The 13128-nt window shown below is 43.4% G+C and overlaps 1 protein-coding gene across 2 annotated transcripts in view; it reads left to right on the top strand.

The window, feature by feature from the left end:
* PDE7A (phosphodiesterase 7A) overlaps positions 1-9622 on the top strand; it is a 104343-nt gene extending 94721 nt beyond the window's left edge. For both annotated transcript variants that reach the window (XM_082364830.1, XM_082364831.1), the window contains exons 10-13: positions 2513-2657; positions 3102-3198; positions 3881-3961; positions 7823-9622. In XM_082364830.1, the coding sequence (XP_082220956.1) occupies positions 2513-2657; positions 3102-3198; positions 3881-3961; positions 7823-8031 (532 nt within the window). In that variant the 3' untranslated portion in view covers positions 8032-9622. The remainder of the gene's footprint in view (positions 1-2512; positions 2658-3101; positions 3199-3880; positions 3962-7822) is intronic.
* The last annotated feature ends 3506 nt before the right edge of the window (positions 9623-13128 follow it).

Below are 13128 nucleotides of genomic sequence, written 5' to 3' on the forward strand. Positions count from 1 at the left end.
TATTTATGTAAATGGTATTACATATTTCCATTTTATGCTCTTTTGAATAAAACCGTACGTTCTAGCTGTAAAGGTAAATTGGATAGAAAGTAAACAATCTGTATAAGAAATAGATCATTAAAATCTGTTCCAGGAAGTTTTCAAAACTTATAAGATGTGAAAAGAATGCTTTGTATCCTCAATAACGTAGTCCTAGAGTCACTGCTGCTAGAGTTACAGGATAAAATAATGAATTGAAAGAACAGAAAATACTACATGTTTTTTAGAAAATATCATTTGATGTTGAGCAGGCCATTTGAAAGGCTAATAAAAAGCATTAATGTAAATGAGCCCAATATGATAGTGATGGTGGTGGTCAACAAAATCTCATGTCATTGGTCCACAAACTGAAGCTTTTAATGATGCCTCAGCAAGAGAAGGTGCACTTAGGAAAACCATGTCAGTGGATATATACCACCTACTTCTAGAAAAAAGGTGTGAGACATAAAAATACATTTGGGTATCAAGATTTAAGTTACTGTCATTGTTCTTTCCTTTCTCCCTTTCACAATTTAAAACAACTTCATAAAAAAACAAAAATGTTTTTGGTAATGTCGGGGAGAAAAAAGCTGGACTTTTTATTTTTTTAAATCTGTATTCATGGATACCATTTGGAGTTATGACAGTACTTCTGGTAAGTAAAATTGTTTCTTGGTCATAGTACAAATATAAAAACTTCTTACACCACATGGTGTTTGTATATGTAAGTTCTCTTTTTCTTGACTAAGGCAGATTAAATTGTTTGCTTCATTATTCCCTTTTTATCATGTTTTGCATTTGATGATTAACCCTGTTGAATTCTCATATTTTAATACAGATAAAAACTGAAAATAAGGAATACTGCGTAATAGCATTCTTTCATGTTTGCTTAGGATTTGTTTTATTTACTATTCAATATTGTGAGCCTTTTATTTTTTTATTTTATATTTTTCTGAAGCAAGGAATACGACTTTATTCGGAAAGTTGGCAGACCAAGAAGATGGCGGACTAGGGTCCCCAAAACAACCATCTTAGAGCCTTTTACTCTGTTGACCGCTCTTTACTGATCATTATACAAAGATAATGTTTGTGATGGTCCATTGAAACAAGGAATTTTTAAACATTTCTCTTATTTGACTTGAAACAGTTTTTTTTTTTTAATATCTTTATTGGAGTATAATTGCTTTACAATGGTGTGTTAGTTTCTGCTTTATAACAAAGTGAATCAGCTATACATATACATATATCCCCATATCCCCTCCCTCTTGAGCCTCCCTCCCACCCTCCCTATCCCACCCCTCTAGGTGGTCACAGAGCACCGAGCTGATCTCCCTGTGCTATGCAGCTGCTTCCCACTAGCCATCTCTTTTACATTTGGTAGTGTATATATGTCAGTGCTACTCTCTCACTTTGTCCCAGCTTCCCTTTCCCCAGCTGTGTCCTGAAGTCCGTTCTCTACGTCAGCGTCTTGATTCCTGCCCTGCCACTAGGTTCATCAGTACAGTTTTTTTTAGATTCCATATGCATGCATTAGCATACGGTATTTGTTTTTGAGGCGGTTTTTTAAATGATATAATGTATTTGTTATTTGTAGTAACATGTTACCTTTTCCCTTCCAGAAAATCTGGATAATTAATTCTTGAATTTGGCCCTGAAAACATAGTTGAGTCTAAACTTTATTAAATTGGTGGAACTTCATCAGGTTTTAGTCAGACATCTTCACATGTCTGCAGAAGTCAGTGGTTGAATGGGCTGTTCTTCCCCCATCTGACCCTCCTTCTGCCTCTCAGATCTCAGGCACCAAAAGAGAGTCCAAAGTTGTTCACTGCATCCCAGCGAAGAATTTTCTCAAGCAGCATGCCAATCTTACATAGACTTTCTTAGGCATGTAATTCCACCTTTAGGCATTCTTTTTGGAGTGTTTGCATATTGGTATTTTCCTACAAACTTTCTTGGTTTTAGTTTCGATTATTTTAGTAGGTTTTTAAAATGCATTCTTTAAATCCATCTTTTTGGTAGGTTAAAAGTTGAATGGCAGTTAGAATATCTTAGGGCCCTGTAAAGCTTTCTGAGTATTAAGACTTAAGGAAAAAGGGCTTCCCTGGTGGCACAGTGGTTGAGAATCCGCCTGCCAATGCAGGGGACACGGGTTCGAGCCCTGGTCTGGGAAGATCCCACATGCAACGGAGCAACTAGGCCTGTGAGCCACAACTACTGAGCCTGCGTGTCTGGAGCCTGTGCTCCGCAACAAGAGAGGCCACGACAGTGAGAGGCCCGCGCACCGCGATGAAGAGTGGCCCCCGCTTGCCGCAACTAGAGAAAGCCCTCGCACAGAAACGAAGACCCAACACAGCCAAAAATAAAAAAAAATATATATATATATAAATTAATTAATTAAAATAAGATTAAAAAAAAAGACTTAAGGAAAAAATCATCAAGAAGTGGCTATTCAGTTGAAAGACTTGTATTTCTCTTTATGTTTCTCTAATTCCAGACAACAGATGGAGGCTCAGATAGGCGCTCTGATCCTGGCCACGGACATCAGCCGGCAGAACGAGTACCTGTCCTTGTTTAGGGCCCATCTGGACAAAGGCGACTTACGTCTGGAAGACGCCAGGCATAGGCATTTGGTTTTACAGGTAAAATGAGCTTGGAAAGATTCTATTTCTAGAGCAAATCATATGACTATTAGAATAAAAATGGAATATTCTCGTGTAGTCTTCTGAGTGGTTAAATCTTGAGGGAAAGCATTTCATTTTATTTTAATAAGTTCTCATACCTAAAAAACGAGAGAGAAGTGGCTGATTTCTTTGTAGCTTTCTGGTTCGTGCAGTCCTATGCTTGCCTCTCCAGAATTATCAGGCGTGTATAATTTGGTTAGTAGGCTTTCAGTGTTTCTGCAAAAATGATTGTTACAACTAATAGTATCGTAAAATCAGTATAAAGGATAATGAATTTCCTGTTGCAACGTTTTCTTTTTCTTTTCTAAGGTGTTCTTTTCCCCACTATTAGCGTATATTAAGCTTAGTAAAATTGAAATTTTACTTTTTTTCTTAAGACAGTTTTAATATTTTCCTTGCTAGATGGCTTTGAAATGTGCTGATATTTGTAACCCCTGTCGGACCTGGGAATTAAGCAAGCAGTGGAGTGAAAAAGTAACAGAGGAGTTCTTCCATCAAGGCAAGTTACAGTATTGAGTGATAATCTATTCAGTTCATTTTTTAGCATCATATGAATAAAATAACTCAGACAATTGCAGAGTCTAGCAGTAGGTGCCTGATAGTTTTAGTGACAATTCACAGTAGATGTGTACATATAACCAATAATGCACAAATTGAGCATCTGTTTTGAAAATTAGCAGTTCTGTTTTGAAATGATCTGATGTGTGTGTAGGCATGTGTGTGTGAATTAGATGTGGAGCAGGCTGGAAGTTTTTCTGTACAGAAAGATTTTCCTGCCCTTGCTCCATCCTTGTCTTGTGTGGAGGTCATGGCCACATGACCCTGTAAGACATGTTTTGTGATTTAAAGCCAGGAACCAAGGATCTTCGTTCCATGCACCTTCCTTTCAGAAATCTGAGTTTTAAATTAAAATGCTGACAGAATTAACAGTCTTGGGATAACACCTAGTAAAAGTTTTCCACCCTCTCCATTTAAAATAGGATGTCGGCTTGGCAGCCTTTTCTATGTATGAATAACTTAAAGTTTAAAAAAAGAACTAATTTAGAAGGCGTCCTCTCATGAGGATTAAGTGTGTTACATTATTCCTAAGGAGTTTACAGGTAAGATGAAGACTTCCGTTATATATTTAACCAGTAGGTATATTCCACATTAAGAATTCCTTTTTCTTTTTTAATTTCTAGGAGACGTAGAAAAAAAGTACCATCTGGCTGTGAGTCCACTTTGCGACCGTCAGACCGAATCTGTTGCCAACATCCAGATTGGTAACTATGCACACTTAGATGTAACTGGTTTTTAAAATGCCACTGATTTTAAGTTTGTCAAGAAGAGAGAGGTACATCTGAAATACCAGTATTAAAATTATGCCTATTTCTAATTTTTAAATAATTTAAGAAATTTTATTCTTGTTTTTCCTTTTTTTGGCTCTTATAATTTACTCTCATTTGATTTTAGTTCCTAAAAAGCAGAGCAGGTAGCAATAACTTTCTGTTCTAAAATGGAAAGAAAGCATCATTTTGCCATGCGGGAGCCTCATTGGCGTCATTCTGGGACCGCTGGGCCTGACGGTCAGGGGAAGACCAGCTTCCACGACTGCCGGCTTTTCTCTCACCGCTGCCTGCTGCTTGAAGCTAACTCTTCAGCACCTCACACAGGCCCCTTGTAACCTGGCCTCTAATTGTCTCTTCCGTCTTCTCACCAACACCTTCCCCCTTGTTTCCCTACAGCAACTTGGGCCTCCCCGGGGCTCCCCAAATCCCTGGTGCTCCTTCACTCTGTGCCTCGCCAGGCCCCCCATCTGCCTAATAGGCTCCTTTTTCTTGAGGATCCACCTCAGATGTCACCCCCAGAAGCCACCTTTCACTCTCTCCGGGCAGTCGTCCCCCCTCTGGAGGCGCTAGATGCCCATCGTCATAGCTGCCAGGTGCTGACCTGGCCTTTGGAGGGGTGTTGCCAGGGGCGCGGTCACGTGAGAACTGCTTGTTGAGTGGGTTGTGGCTGTAAGAGGCAGCACCACGAAGGGGCTGCGATTCAAGACTGTGCAGCTTGTTGTAGACGAGCCGAGGGAAGCTGGGCCAGGTTTGGGGTGTGCTGGGTGGATTGCCAGGTGGGGGTCACTCAGAAGGATATGGACGGATGGGCGTGATTTTGGTGGCTGATACTGAACAGGACCTCTCAGGACGCGGTTGACAGTAGTGAAGTGTGTCCAGAAACTTCAGAGAGAGAAAATTTCTAGAAATTCGGAAGATAGCACAACACTGTGACATAATACCCGGAAAAGAGGACTGTGCTGGAGGGTCAGAAATTCAGAAACAGAATTCTAACATTGTACAGCAGTTGCAGAGGATCCTCCGGGGGAGGCAGTGGGTAGTAATGATCTGGCTGCAGAAGAGGCAGTAGAGATGCGGGAGAGCGAGGCCCAACCTGTGGGAACAGCGCGGGGACAGCGCGGGGACGCCGGGTCCCCCGGGAGCTCGGACTGGCCAGAAGCGCGGGGGAGGGAGGCGGGAGGGGAGGGGGTGACGGGACAAGAAGCCCATCTGCTCTGGCCTGGTCCTCAAGGGAATAACCTTCGAATGCAGACGAGCGGATGAAATGTGGGCAGAGGGGACTGAGTTGAAGAGGAGGGAGTGGCTTGTGCACACGCTCCAGCTTACTTCTTGCCTCAGTAAATTCCTCCCTTGATTCATGAGAGACGTTGCAAATGAGGTTTAAAAAACTGCAGTTTTTAAAAGGGACAAGAAGCTAGATCCCTTAAACCGTTCTTGGCCTTGTCAGCGTTGGGCAGTTGTGGACCCGGTCCCCCGGGGGCAGGGATAAGGTAGAAGGCGGTGACGGTTGACGTGGGCCGACCCCTCACGGCACCCGAGGACGCGGGCGCTGCTGGTGTTCTTTTCCACATAGTTTGCCCAGTTTGTACAGCTGACAGGTGCTGGTCTTTCTGACATCAAATCCTAGGTAAAATGGGGCTTGCAGAGATCCTCTTCCTCGAGTAAGTCAGGACGATCAGAATGAACTCCATGCTAAGCAGCAGTTACTTGGACCCAGCATATGGTCAGTAGGTAGAAGTCGTGTTTAATTAATACGGTTTTCTTCTTTGGTAGGAACACTAGGTCCTGTCACGTACCGGGTAAGGGTGAGGCATTGGACACGGCGTCCTGCGGTATCTGAGGAGAAGAGATAGAGGCGCGTGGGCTGGGACAGTTAAGGGGGTTCACAGGTGGATGAGCTCACGAGTAGCATCCTGCCACCTGGCTGTGTCCGTGGCCCCGGCCTGTGCATTGTTATCAGGTACTTAAGACCTAAAAGAATCCTGGGTACCATAGAGCCAGAAGCGAGAGCTGATTTGTTGGATGTGAGAAGCAGGATGCAGCTCTCAACCAGCTGGAACAGCGGGAGAATCAAAGAAGATGGATCGCGTGAAACCTGTGGTAATAAGGTTCTGCGTTTGCGTACAACACTCCGGCTGCTCACGCCTTGACTGTGGCACCTGGAAAAGACAGGGCTCTGGCGGCTGCCTCAGCCTGACCCGGGGGGAGGGGGTGGCTTGGCTGCCAGAAGCCACTCTGCTCTTTGACTGCAGTGATGCCGTTTTCCCGTGTCCTCTCTCTCCTCACCAGACGTAACTTGTGGAGAGCACATCTTGTCTGTCTGTCCACTGCTTATCCGAGGCCACCCCAGAGCAGTGCCTGGCATCCAGAAGGTTCTCAGTTAACATGTGTGGAGGGGATGGAAGAGATGAAAGAAAGAAATGGAGGACTTCCCTGGTGGCGCAGTGGCTGAGAATCCGCCTGCCAGTGCAGGGGACACGGGTTCCAGCCCTGGTCTGGGAAGATCCCACATGCCGCGGAGCAACTAAACCCGTGCGCCACAACTACTGAGCCCATGTACCATAACTACTGAAGCCTGTGTGCCTAGAGCCGGTGCTCCACAACAAGAGAAGCCACCGCAATAAGAAGCCCGCGCACCGCAATGAAGAGTAGCCCCCGCTTGCCGCAACTAGAGAAAGGCCGCGCGCAGCAACGAAGACCCAACACAGCCAAAAATAAATAAATAAATTTTTTTAAAAAAGAAAGAAATGGAAGAAAGCCTTATTTCCACTACCATAACTACTACTTCAGATACCATAATCTGTACAATTAAAAAAATTCAATCATCAGGCCGTATATGACTTTTCTAATTAAAAGAAGTGGGTGCTTTATTTCCAGTGAGATTTTTTTTTGTTGGCTAAACGGAACCTGTGTTGTCTGTGGTCCATGTGGTCTTTTGCTGAAAAGAAAAGGTTTTGGAGATGAAGAAAATTTTAAAACTGTTAAACAAGCAGTGATAGAATTTGAATGTACATTTTCCTGTCCTTGATCAAAAGTTTAGGAAGATAATGTTATTTGCTTCTCCTAATAGATGTGATCTGATTGTTAAGGCATTTTCTAGGAGGCTTCTTTCACCCTGTGTAAGACACTATGTAGTGTTAAGTCAGCTGTAATGTGGGCTCGAGTGCTGTGTAACCCCGAGATGCAGACAGGCCCGAGACCACTCCTTCTCCTTTTCTGACTGTGAATTAAGGGAGATCAATTGTAGGAAGTGTCTGTAAAGTAGGCCCCTGGTACACTTTTGATGTTCACTTTCCTAATTGTCTAAACTAATCTCCTCTGTTCGTTTTAGACTCACACTTTGTGGCATGCGTTTTGGCTTTATAAATCCTGAGGTTCATAGCGGGCCCACTGTGCTCATGACCAGGTGTGACGATTACCAGCCCGGACGGTCGGGCAGCCGCGCCTCAGTCCGGCCTCGTCACCCGCAGCCCCGGGGGGACCCCCTTAGCCTTGGGCACACTGTGCCCTGCTCCTCAGGGTTGAGGGCCGCCGTGGGTTTGCTGAAATAGAAGGATATGGTTGGTGCAGCTGAGAGGAGTCGTCAGAAGAGATGGGCTATGTTTGTCAGTTCACCTTTACTTCAGGTTTCAGTAAGTTACCTAAATAGATTCTTCAGAGAAGATACGTACATTTACACACACATCTTCTGAAAAATAAGAGGTAATATTGGAATAGGACTTAAGAGAGTAAACACTATCTCGACGTTGTAAAGTTTCAGGACATCCACTAATACCTTTTCTGTTACTGTCTCAGGTTTCATGACGTATCTCGTGGAGCCTCTGTTCACAGAATGGGCCCGGTTCTCCAACACCAGGCTGTCGCAGACAATGCTTGGACACGTGGGGCTGAACAAAGCCAGCTGGAAGGGATTGCAGCGAGAACAGTCCAGCAGCGAGGACACTGGTGCTGCATTTGAGGAGCTGAGCTCACAGTTATTACCTCAGGAGAACCGGTTATCCTAACCCCCCCTCCCCCGTCAGGGGGCAGACTGCCTCTGGAGGTCGTTAGAAATGTGAATGGGGTCTTGAGGTGAGAGAACTTTACTCCTGACTGCCAAGGGAAGTGAATGACGCCAGCATTATTTATTTCCAAGATTTCCTCTGTTGGATCATTTGAACCCACTTTTTAATTATAAGACCCGAACATACAGCAATATGCATTTGGCTTTCGTGTGAAACCTTGAATATGCAAAGCCCAGCGGGAGCGAACCGAAGGGAATAACAAAGTTTTGCAGGAAGTTGTGCGGTGGCCCTCGTGCTTCTCGAAGCATCCTGAAACTTGAACCGAAGCCTTCAGCAGAAATCTTTGGAATTCAACCCGTCTGATGCAACAGTGTGTATCTGTACCTTCCACTAAGTTCTCTCGGAGAAAATGGAAATGTGAAGTGCCCAGCCTCTGCGCCTCTGGCCAGACTCGATGTTTACAGACCAACTCTGAAATATTGGTTCTCAATCCGCCTTGGAGCACGATTGTGAAGGAACCACTAAGAATTTTAAAGATCAAACCTAAACTGCAGCTCTTTCCCCCGGTTTGCCTTTCTTCTTCTTTGGATGCCACCAAAGCCTCCCATTTGCTATCGTTTTATTTTGTGCACTGGAAACTGAGCATTTATCCTAGAGTGCCGCCGAGCTTTCACTCCAGTGCTGTTTGGCAATGCAATTTTTTTTTAACTCTTAGTTTTTAATTTGGGGCGGGAGGGGCAGAACCCCAGTGTCCTAGCTGTATTATGATTCCGCAGTGAAGACGTTGCATGTTGTTTTCACTAATGTACACTTGACCTGCACATGCAAGAAAAGGGTGGAATGTTTAAAACACCATAATCAGCTCAGGGTATTGCCAATCTGAAATAAAGTGGGATGGGCAAGTGTGTCCTTCAGAGCAAGGGTACTAAAGTCCCTCTCGCTGCAGGGAGTGAGAGGCGTGTTGTGTGTGTGCGGATGTGTGTCTGGGGCACGCTCGTGCATGTGTGACTGTGCATGTGTTCTATTTATCCACGTGGGAGGGATTGGGAACGCCAGCTTTTATTTATTATTTTAGAATGTGACATAACGAGCAGCCACACGTGGGGAGGGGAAGGGAGGTCAGCTGTAACAGATCGCTCCAGATGCCTTAAACTATGCACAAAGCTAAGTGACCAAACTTCTTGTTTTGATTTGAAAAAAGTGCATTGTTTTCTTGTCCCTCCCCCTTTGATGAAACGTTACCCTTTGATGGGCCTTTTGATGTGAACAGATGTTTTCTAGGACAAAATCTAAGGACTAATTTTAAACTTACAACATTCCACTTTTGTAATTTGTTTTAAAATGTTTTACGTGTAGTAAGCACAACTGTAATCTAGTTTTAAGAGAAACCGGTGCTTTCTTTTAGTTCAATTGTATTTCCCTTGTTACTGTAAAGGACTGTTTATTAATTATGTTTACAAGTTTGTTGCAACAGTCATTTTCTTGGGAGAAAGCTTGAGTGTAAAGCCATTTGTAAAAGGCTTTGCCATACTCATTTTAATACGTGCCTGTTGCTGTTAACTTTTGATGAATAAAAACCTATCTTTTCACATTTTCATCTTTGATATTTACCTGTAAGTCAGTCCGTTGGAAATCATAACGCTGAATTACTAGGGAAGCAAAGAATTCGCTTCTCGGCTCCGGCATTCGCTCGCCGCACGTTTGTTCAGGCAGAGCTGGGCGCAGGCAGAGTCCTGCGGGCCCGTGTGCTGCCTGCACCTCACGGGTGAGCAAGCGGAGGCCGGGATGTAGTGGACAGAGTCCTAACAGCCGGGAGAAGTCGGCTCTGAGCCCAGCCTCTTGACTCCACAGCCCTTTGTTCCCACGGCGGGAACCTCAGGCCTTCGTGCAGGTACTAACATACTACTCGTATTTATTGGCCTTTTAAAAGTCAAGTAATGAGAAATGGCCACTTAATACTACTTTTGGTATCAGCGTAAGAAAGGTACCACTGGGCCTCTCCGGGGTCCTCCCAAGTCCATTTCATTAGAAGGGATACGTGTAAACTTTGAACTCAAACATAGTCGTTATTTGCATAGAAGAGTGATGTTGGATAGAAATACAGTGTGAGCCGAGTCAGTGATTGTCAATTTCCAAGGAGTCACATTTAAAAAAAGGAAAAAGAAACAGCTGGAATTAATTCTAATAATATTTATTCCAACATATCCAAAATATTTTATCATTTCAATATGTAGTCATTATAAAAAACTATTGAGATGTTTTACATTCCTTTTTCTGTTACAGTCTTTGAAATCTGGCGTGTATTTTATGCTTACAGCACGTCTCAGTTCGGAACAGCCATGCTTCAGGTGCCCGGTCTCCACATGTGGCTCGTGGCCACCACGCTGGACAGCTGGGTGCAGGAGTCTGATGGTGGTGGAGCCGAGGGCCACCTCGGGAAGGTCAGCTGGCCACTTATATGAGGAGTATCATCTTGGCAAAGCTGACGCATCCAGTGTCTGATAAGGAAACTCGCAAGCTCACACACCTAGTATGTCAGCACATGGAGAGTAGAACTGTATCTCATAGCAAACTCACATTAACCAATTTCACAGAAACGGATGGTTTTTTTTAAGTGTTAATAGTTTAATTTACAGTGAGAAATATAACTATCAATCATTCTCTCCCTTTAGGCAGACGTTCTCGGGAAGCCAAACGCCGATCAGCCGGTTGCTTGAGCGTGGATTCTGAGCAAGGGAAGCAAGTCGCCTCACGCGTCCTGCAGGGACGGACCTGCTGATACTCGTTTGTGGACCACGGTTCCCCTGAATGAGGTTACAGATTCTCTGTCAGGAGCTGCTTCTCCACGCCTGCTTGATTGGCACATCCAGCAGACACGTCAGACCTTCAGCCTTGCATCAGCTGAGCCTGCCTGGGCCCCATCTGCCAGCGTATGATTGCTTTCTTCTTCTCTGACCTGTTACATGTTTCTCACTGTTTGATATTCAGAGGATTATCTTCTTACTGCCAGTCTCAAGGGGGAGACACCTGAGTGTGGCTCCCATCTCCTGCCTACACATAAAATAAACCCACTGCAAAATATGTTTTGTTACATGTATGTGGTATTACCCGTCTGTAGCCCTGCTTCTTCAACAGGACCTATATTCTTTGAACATTGGTTTTCTAGAAAAATTTGAGGAAACAGTACAGTAATTTAGAAGGTCACATGTTAAATAAGTAATTAAATATTATGGAAGAGAATGCAAAATTCACATAAATTTTTAAGATAAAACAGGAGACTTCAAAGAATTGTTGAGCGTTGCAGCAGCCCTTTGGGGCTCTGGGCCAGCCCTTAGTCATGGGGGCAGCTCCTCTGCTCTAGGCTAAAGGTCCCCGGAGAGAGAACTGTGGTAAGCCTTAGCTTAGCAAAAACAATCTGGTTCCTGGTATGTGCACTCCGTAAGTGTGGTGGTTTATAATGATCCTCTTTACATAAAAGAAGTAAATATTTTATGTCCTTTGTCCAACCTGGGAAATATGTTTGTATCTTAGGTACAGGTTAGAGGTGCAAATAATTCTTTGAAGATTCCTATGACAGCCTCTCTTTCCAAAAATCTTTCTTGACTCTTAAAGCTTCCGATTTTCTTAACACTTTAAAATTTTCACATTGGAGGTTTACAGTGTTTTCATGTGTACTTTTTTAAATGTATAAATATTTTGTTTAAATCTCCTCCCAATCAGTATCTCCTGCTTGGGACAATGACCGACAGCTAATCTGCATTCAGTAATGTTTTTAAATAAATGTGACATTAATCACCATACTAGCAGCATATATTTGAAACACGTAGTTATCCAGATATGTGCAAGACTTCGCCTGAGCCATTCCTTGTTTGCTAAGGATTTGCAGACAACCTGTGTCCTCTGGAAGGCCCCCAGTTGTCCCTTGTCCCCAGGGGAAGTGACCGCTGCTTGGGGTGGACTGCCGGAGGCGCACAGCCGTCTCCTCCACCTTCGTGTCTCTTGTGCTTAGCCTAGGGCTAGCGTAAACTGTGCCGTCAGTAAATGCTGAACAGATTAACTTGGTATTGTGTTTCCTTTTTAGCTATCAGTCTATCATCATGAGCAACTATGTGGAAACTAGTCTGTCAATGCCGAAGTCACGTGGTCACAGTATCCGAGTTCCTGTTGTGTGCAGAACTGCACTGGATGTAATAAAGGTACTAAAACTAAATACCGAGACGGGGTCTCTGTTCTCAAAACGTTTGGGTGACAAAATGATGTGTGGAAAGCATCTGTTATGTAATATGGGAGGTTTCTATATTGCACAAAGTGAGTGTAAAGTGTTGGGGTATTGTTGAGAATGAATGATTTTGTTGGGTTCATGATGAAAATGACACCATTTCCAGTAATTATTGAATCTTATTAACATCCGTGACTGGTAAAATCATACAGCTTTCAAATTTGATTCTAAAATATAAGTCTTAGATGTTCACTGTGATACTTTTAGTAAAATACTAATAACTTTTATCAATCACAGTAACATTTTTTTTACTTTTACAGCTATGCTAAGTTGTCCTGAACCTATCCTGAAGTCTGGTAGAATGGCCAGGGAAAGAGAAACACCCCCATTTTTAATATTAGATTCTTTTTAGCTGTATTTTAAAACTGAAGCACAGTGACCTATTGGTTTACTGCAACTTTCCACTGGTCCCATCAATAGTCTTGTTAAGAAAGTTCATCTTATATTACATTTATGTTTAAGCTATGCATTGTTTGAGATTTTTGAGCGTAAATTTGAAGTGTTTCTTTACTGTTGAGCCGCGTCCTATAAAGAATCGGGAGGCTGCATGGTACCCCAAGGTGCTTTACCTTTTGCAGAAAGTATCTTAAAGGAATGTGTTTAAAGCTCCTAGTTGAACATGTACAGAAAACAGTTTCTGAATTTTCATCTAAGAATCCTCACAAGATAGGGGTTAACTTTTCCACTGTCGGGGACATAGTCTCCCTCAGATCACTGCAGGGTAACTGGAGCTTTATCTTGAGGATTCATGTTCATGATAATGAGACAAACCCTATGAAGGCTGCAGAAGCAGAACCTGGGGTCTAAGCTCTCTGAGA

The sequence above is a fragment of the Balaenoptera borealis genome (genome assembly GCF_965194805.1).
Source record: "Balaenoptera borealis genome assembly, chromosome: 17".
NCBI classification, from domain to species: domain Eukaryota; kingdom Metazoa; phylum Chordata; class Mammalia; order Artiodactyla; family Balaenopteridae; genus Balaenoptera; species Balaenoptera borealis.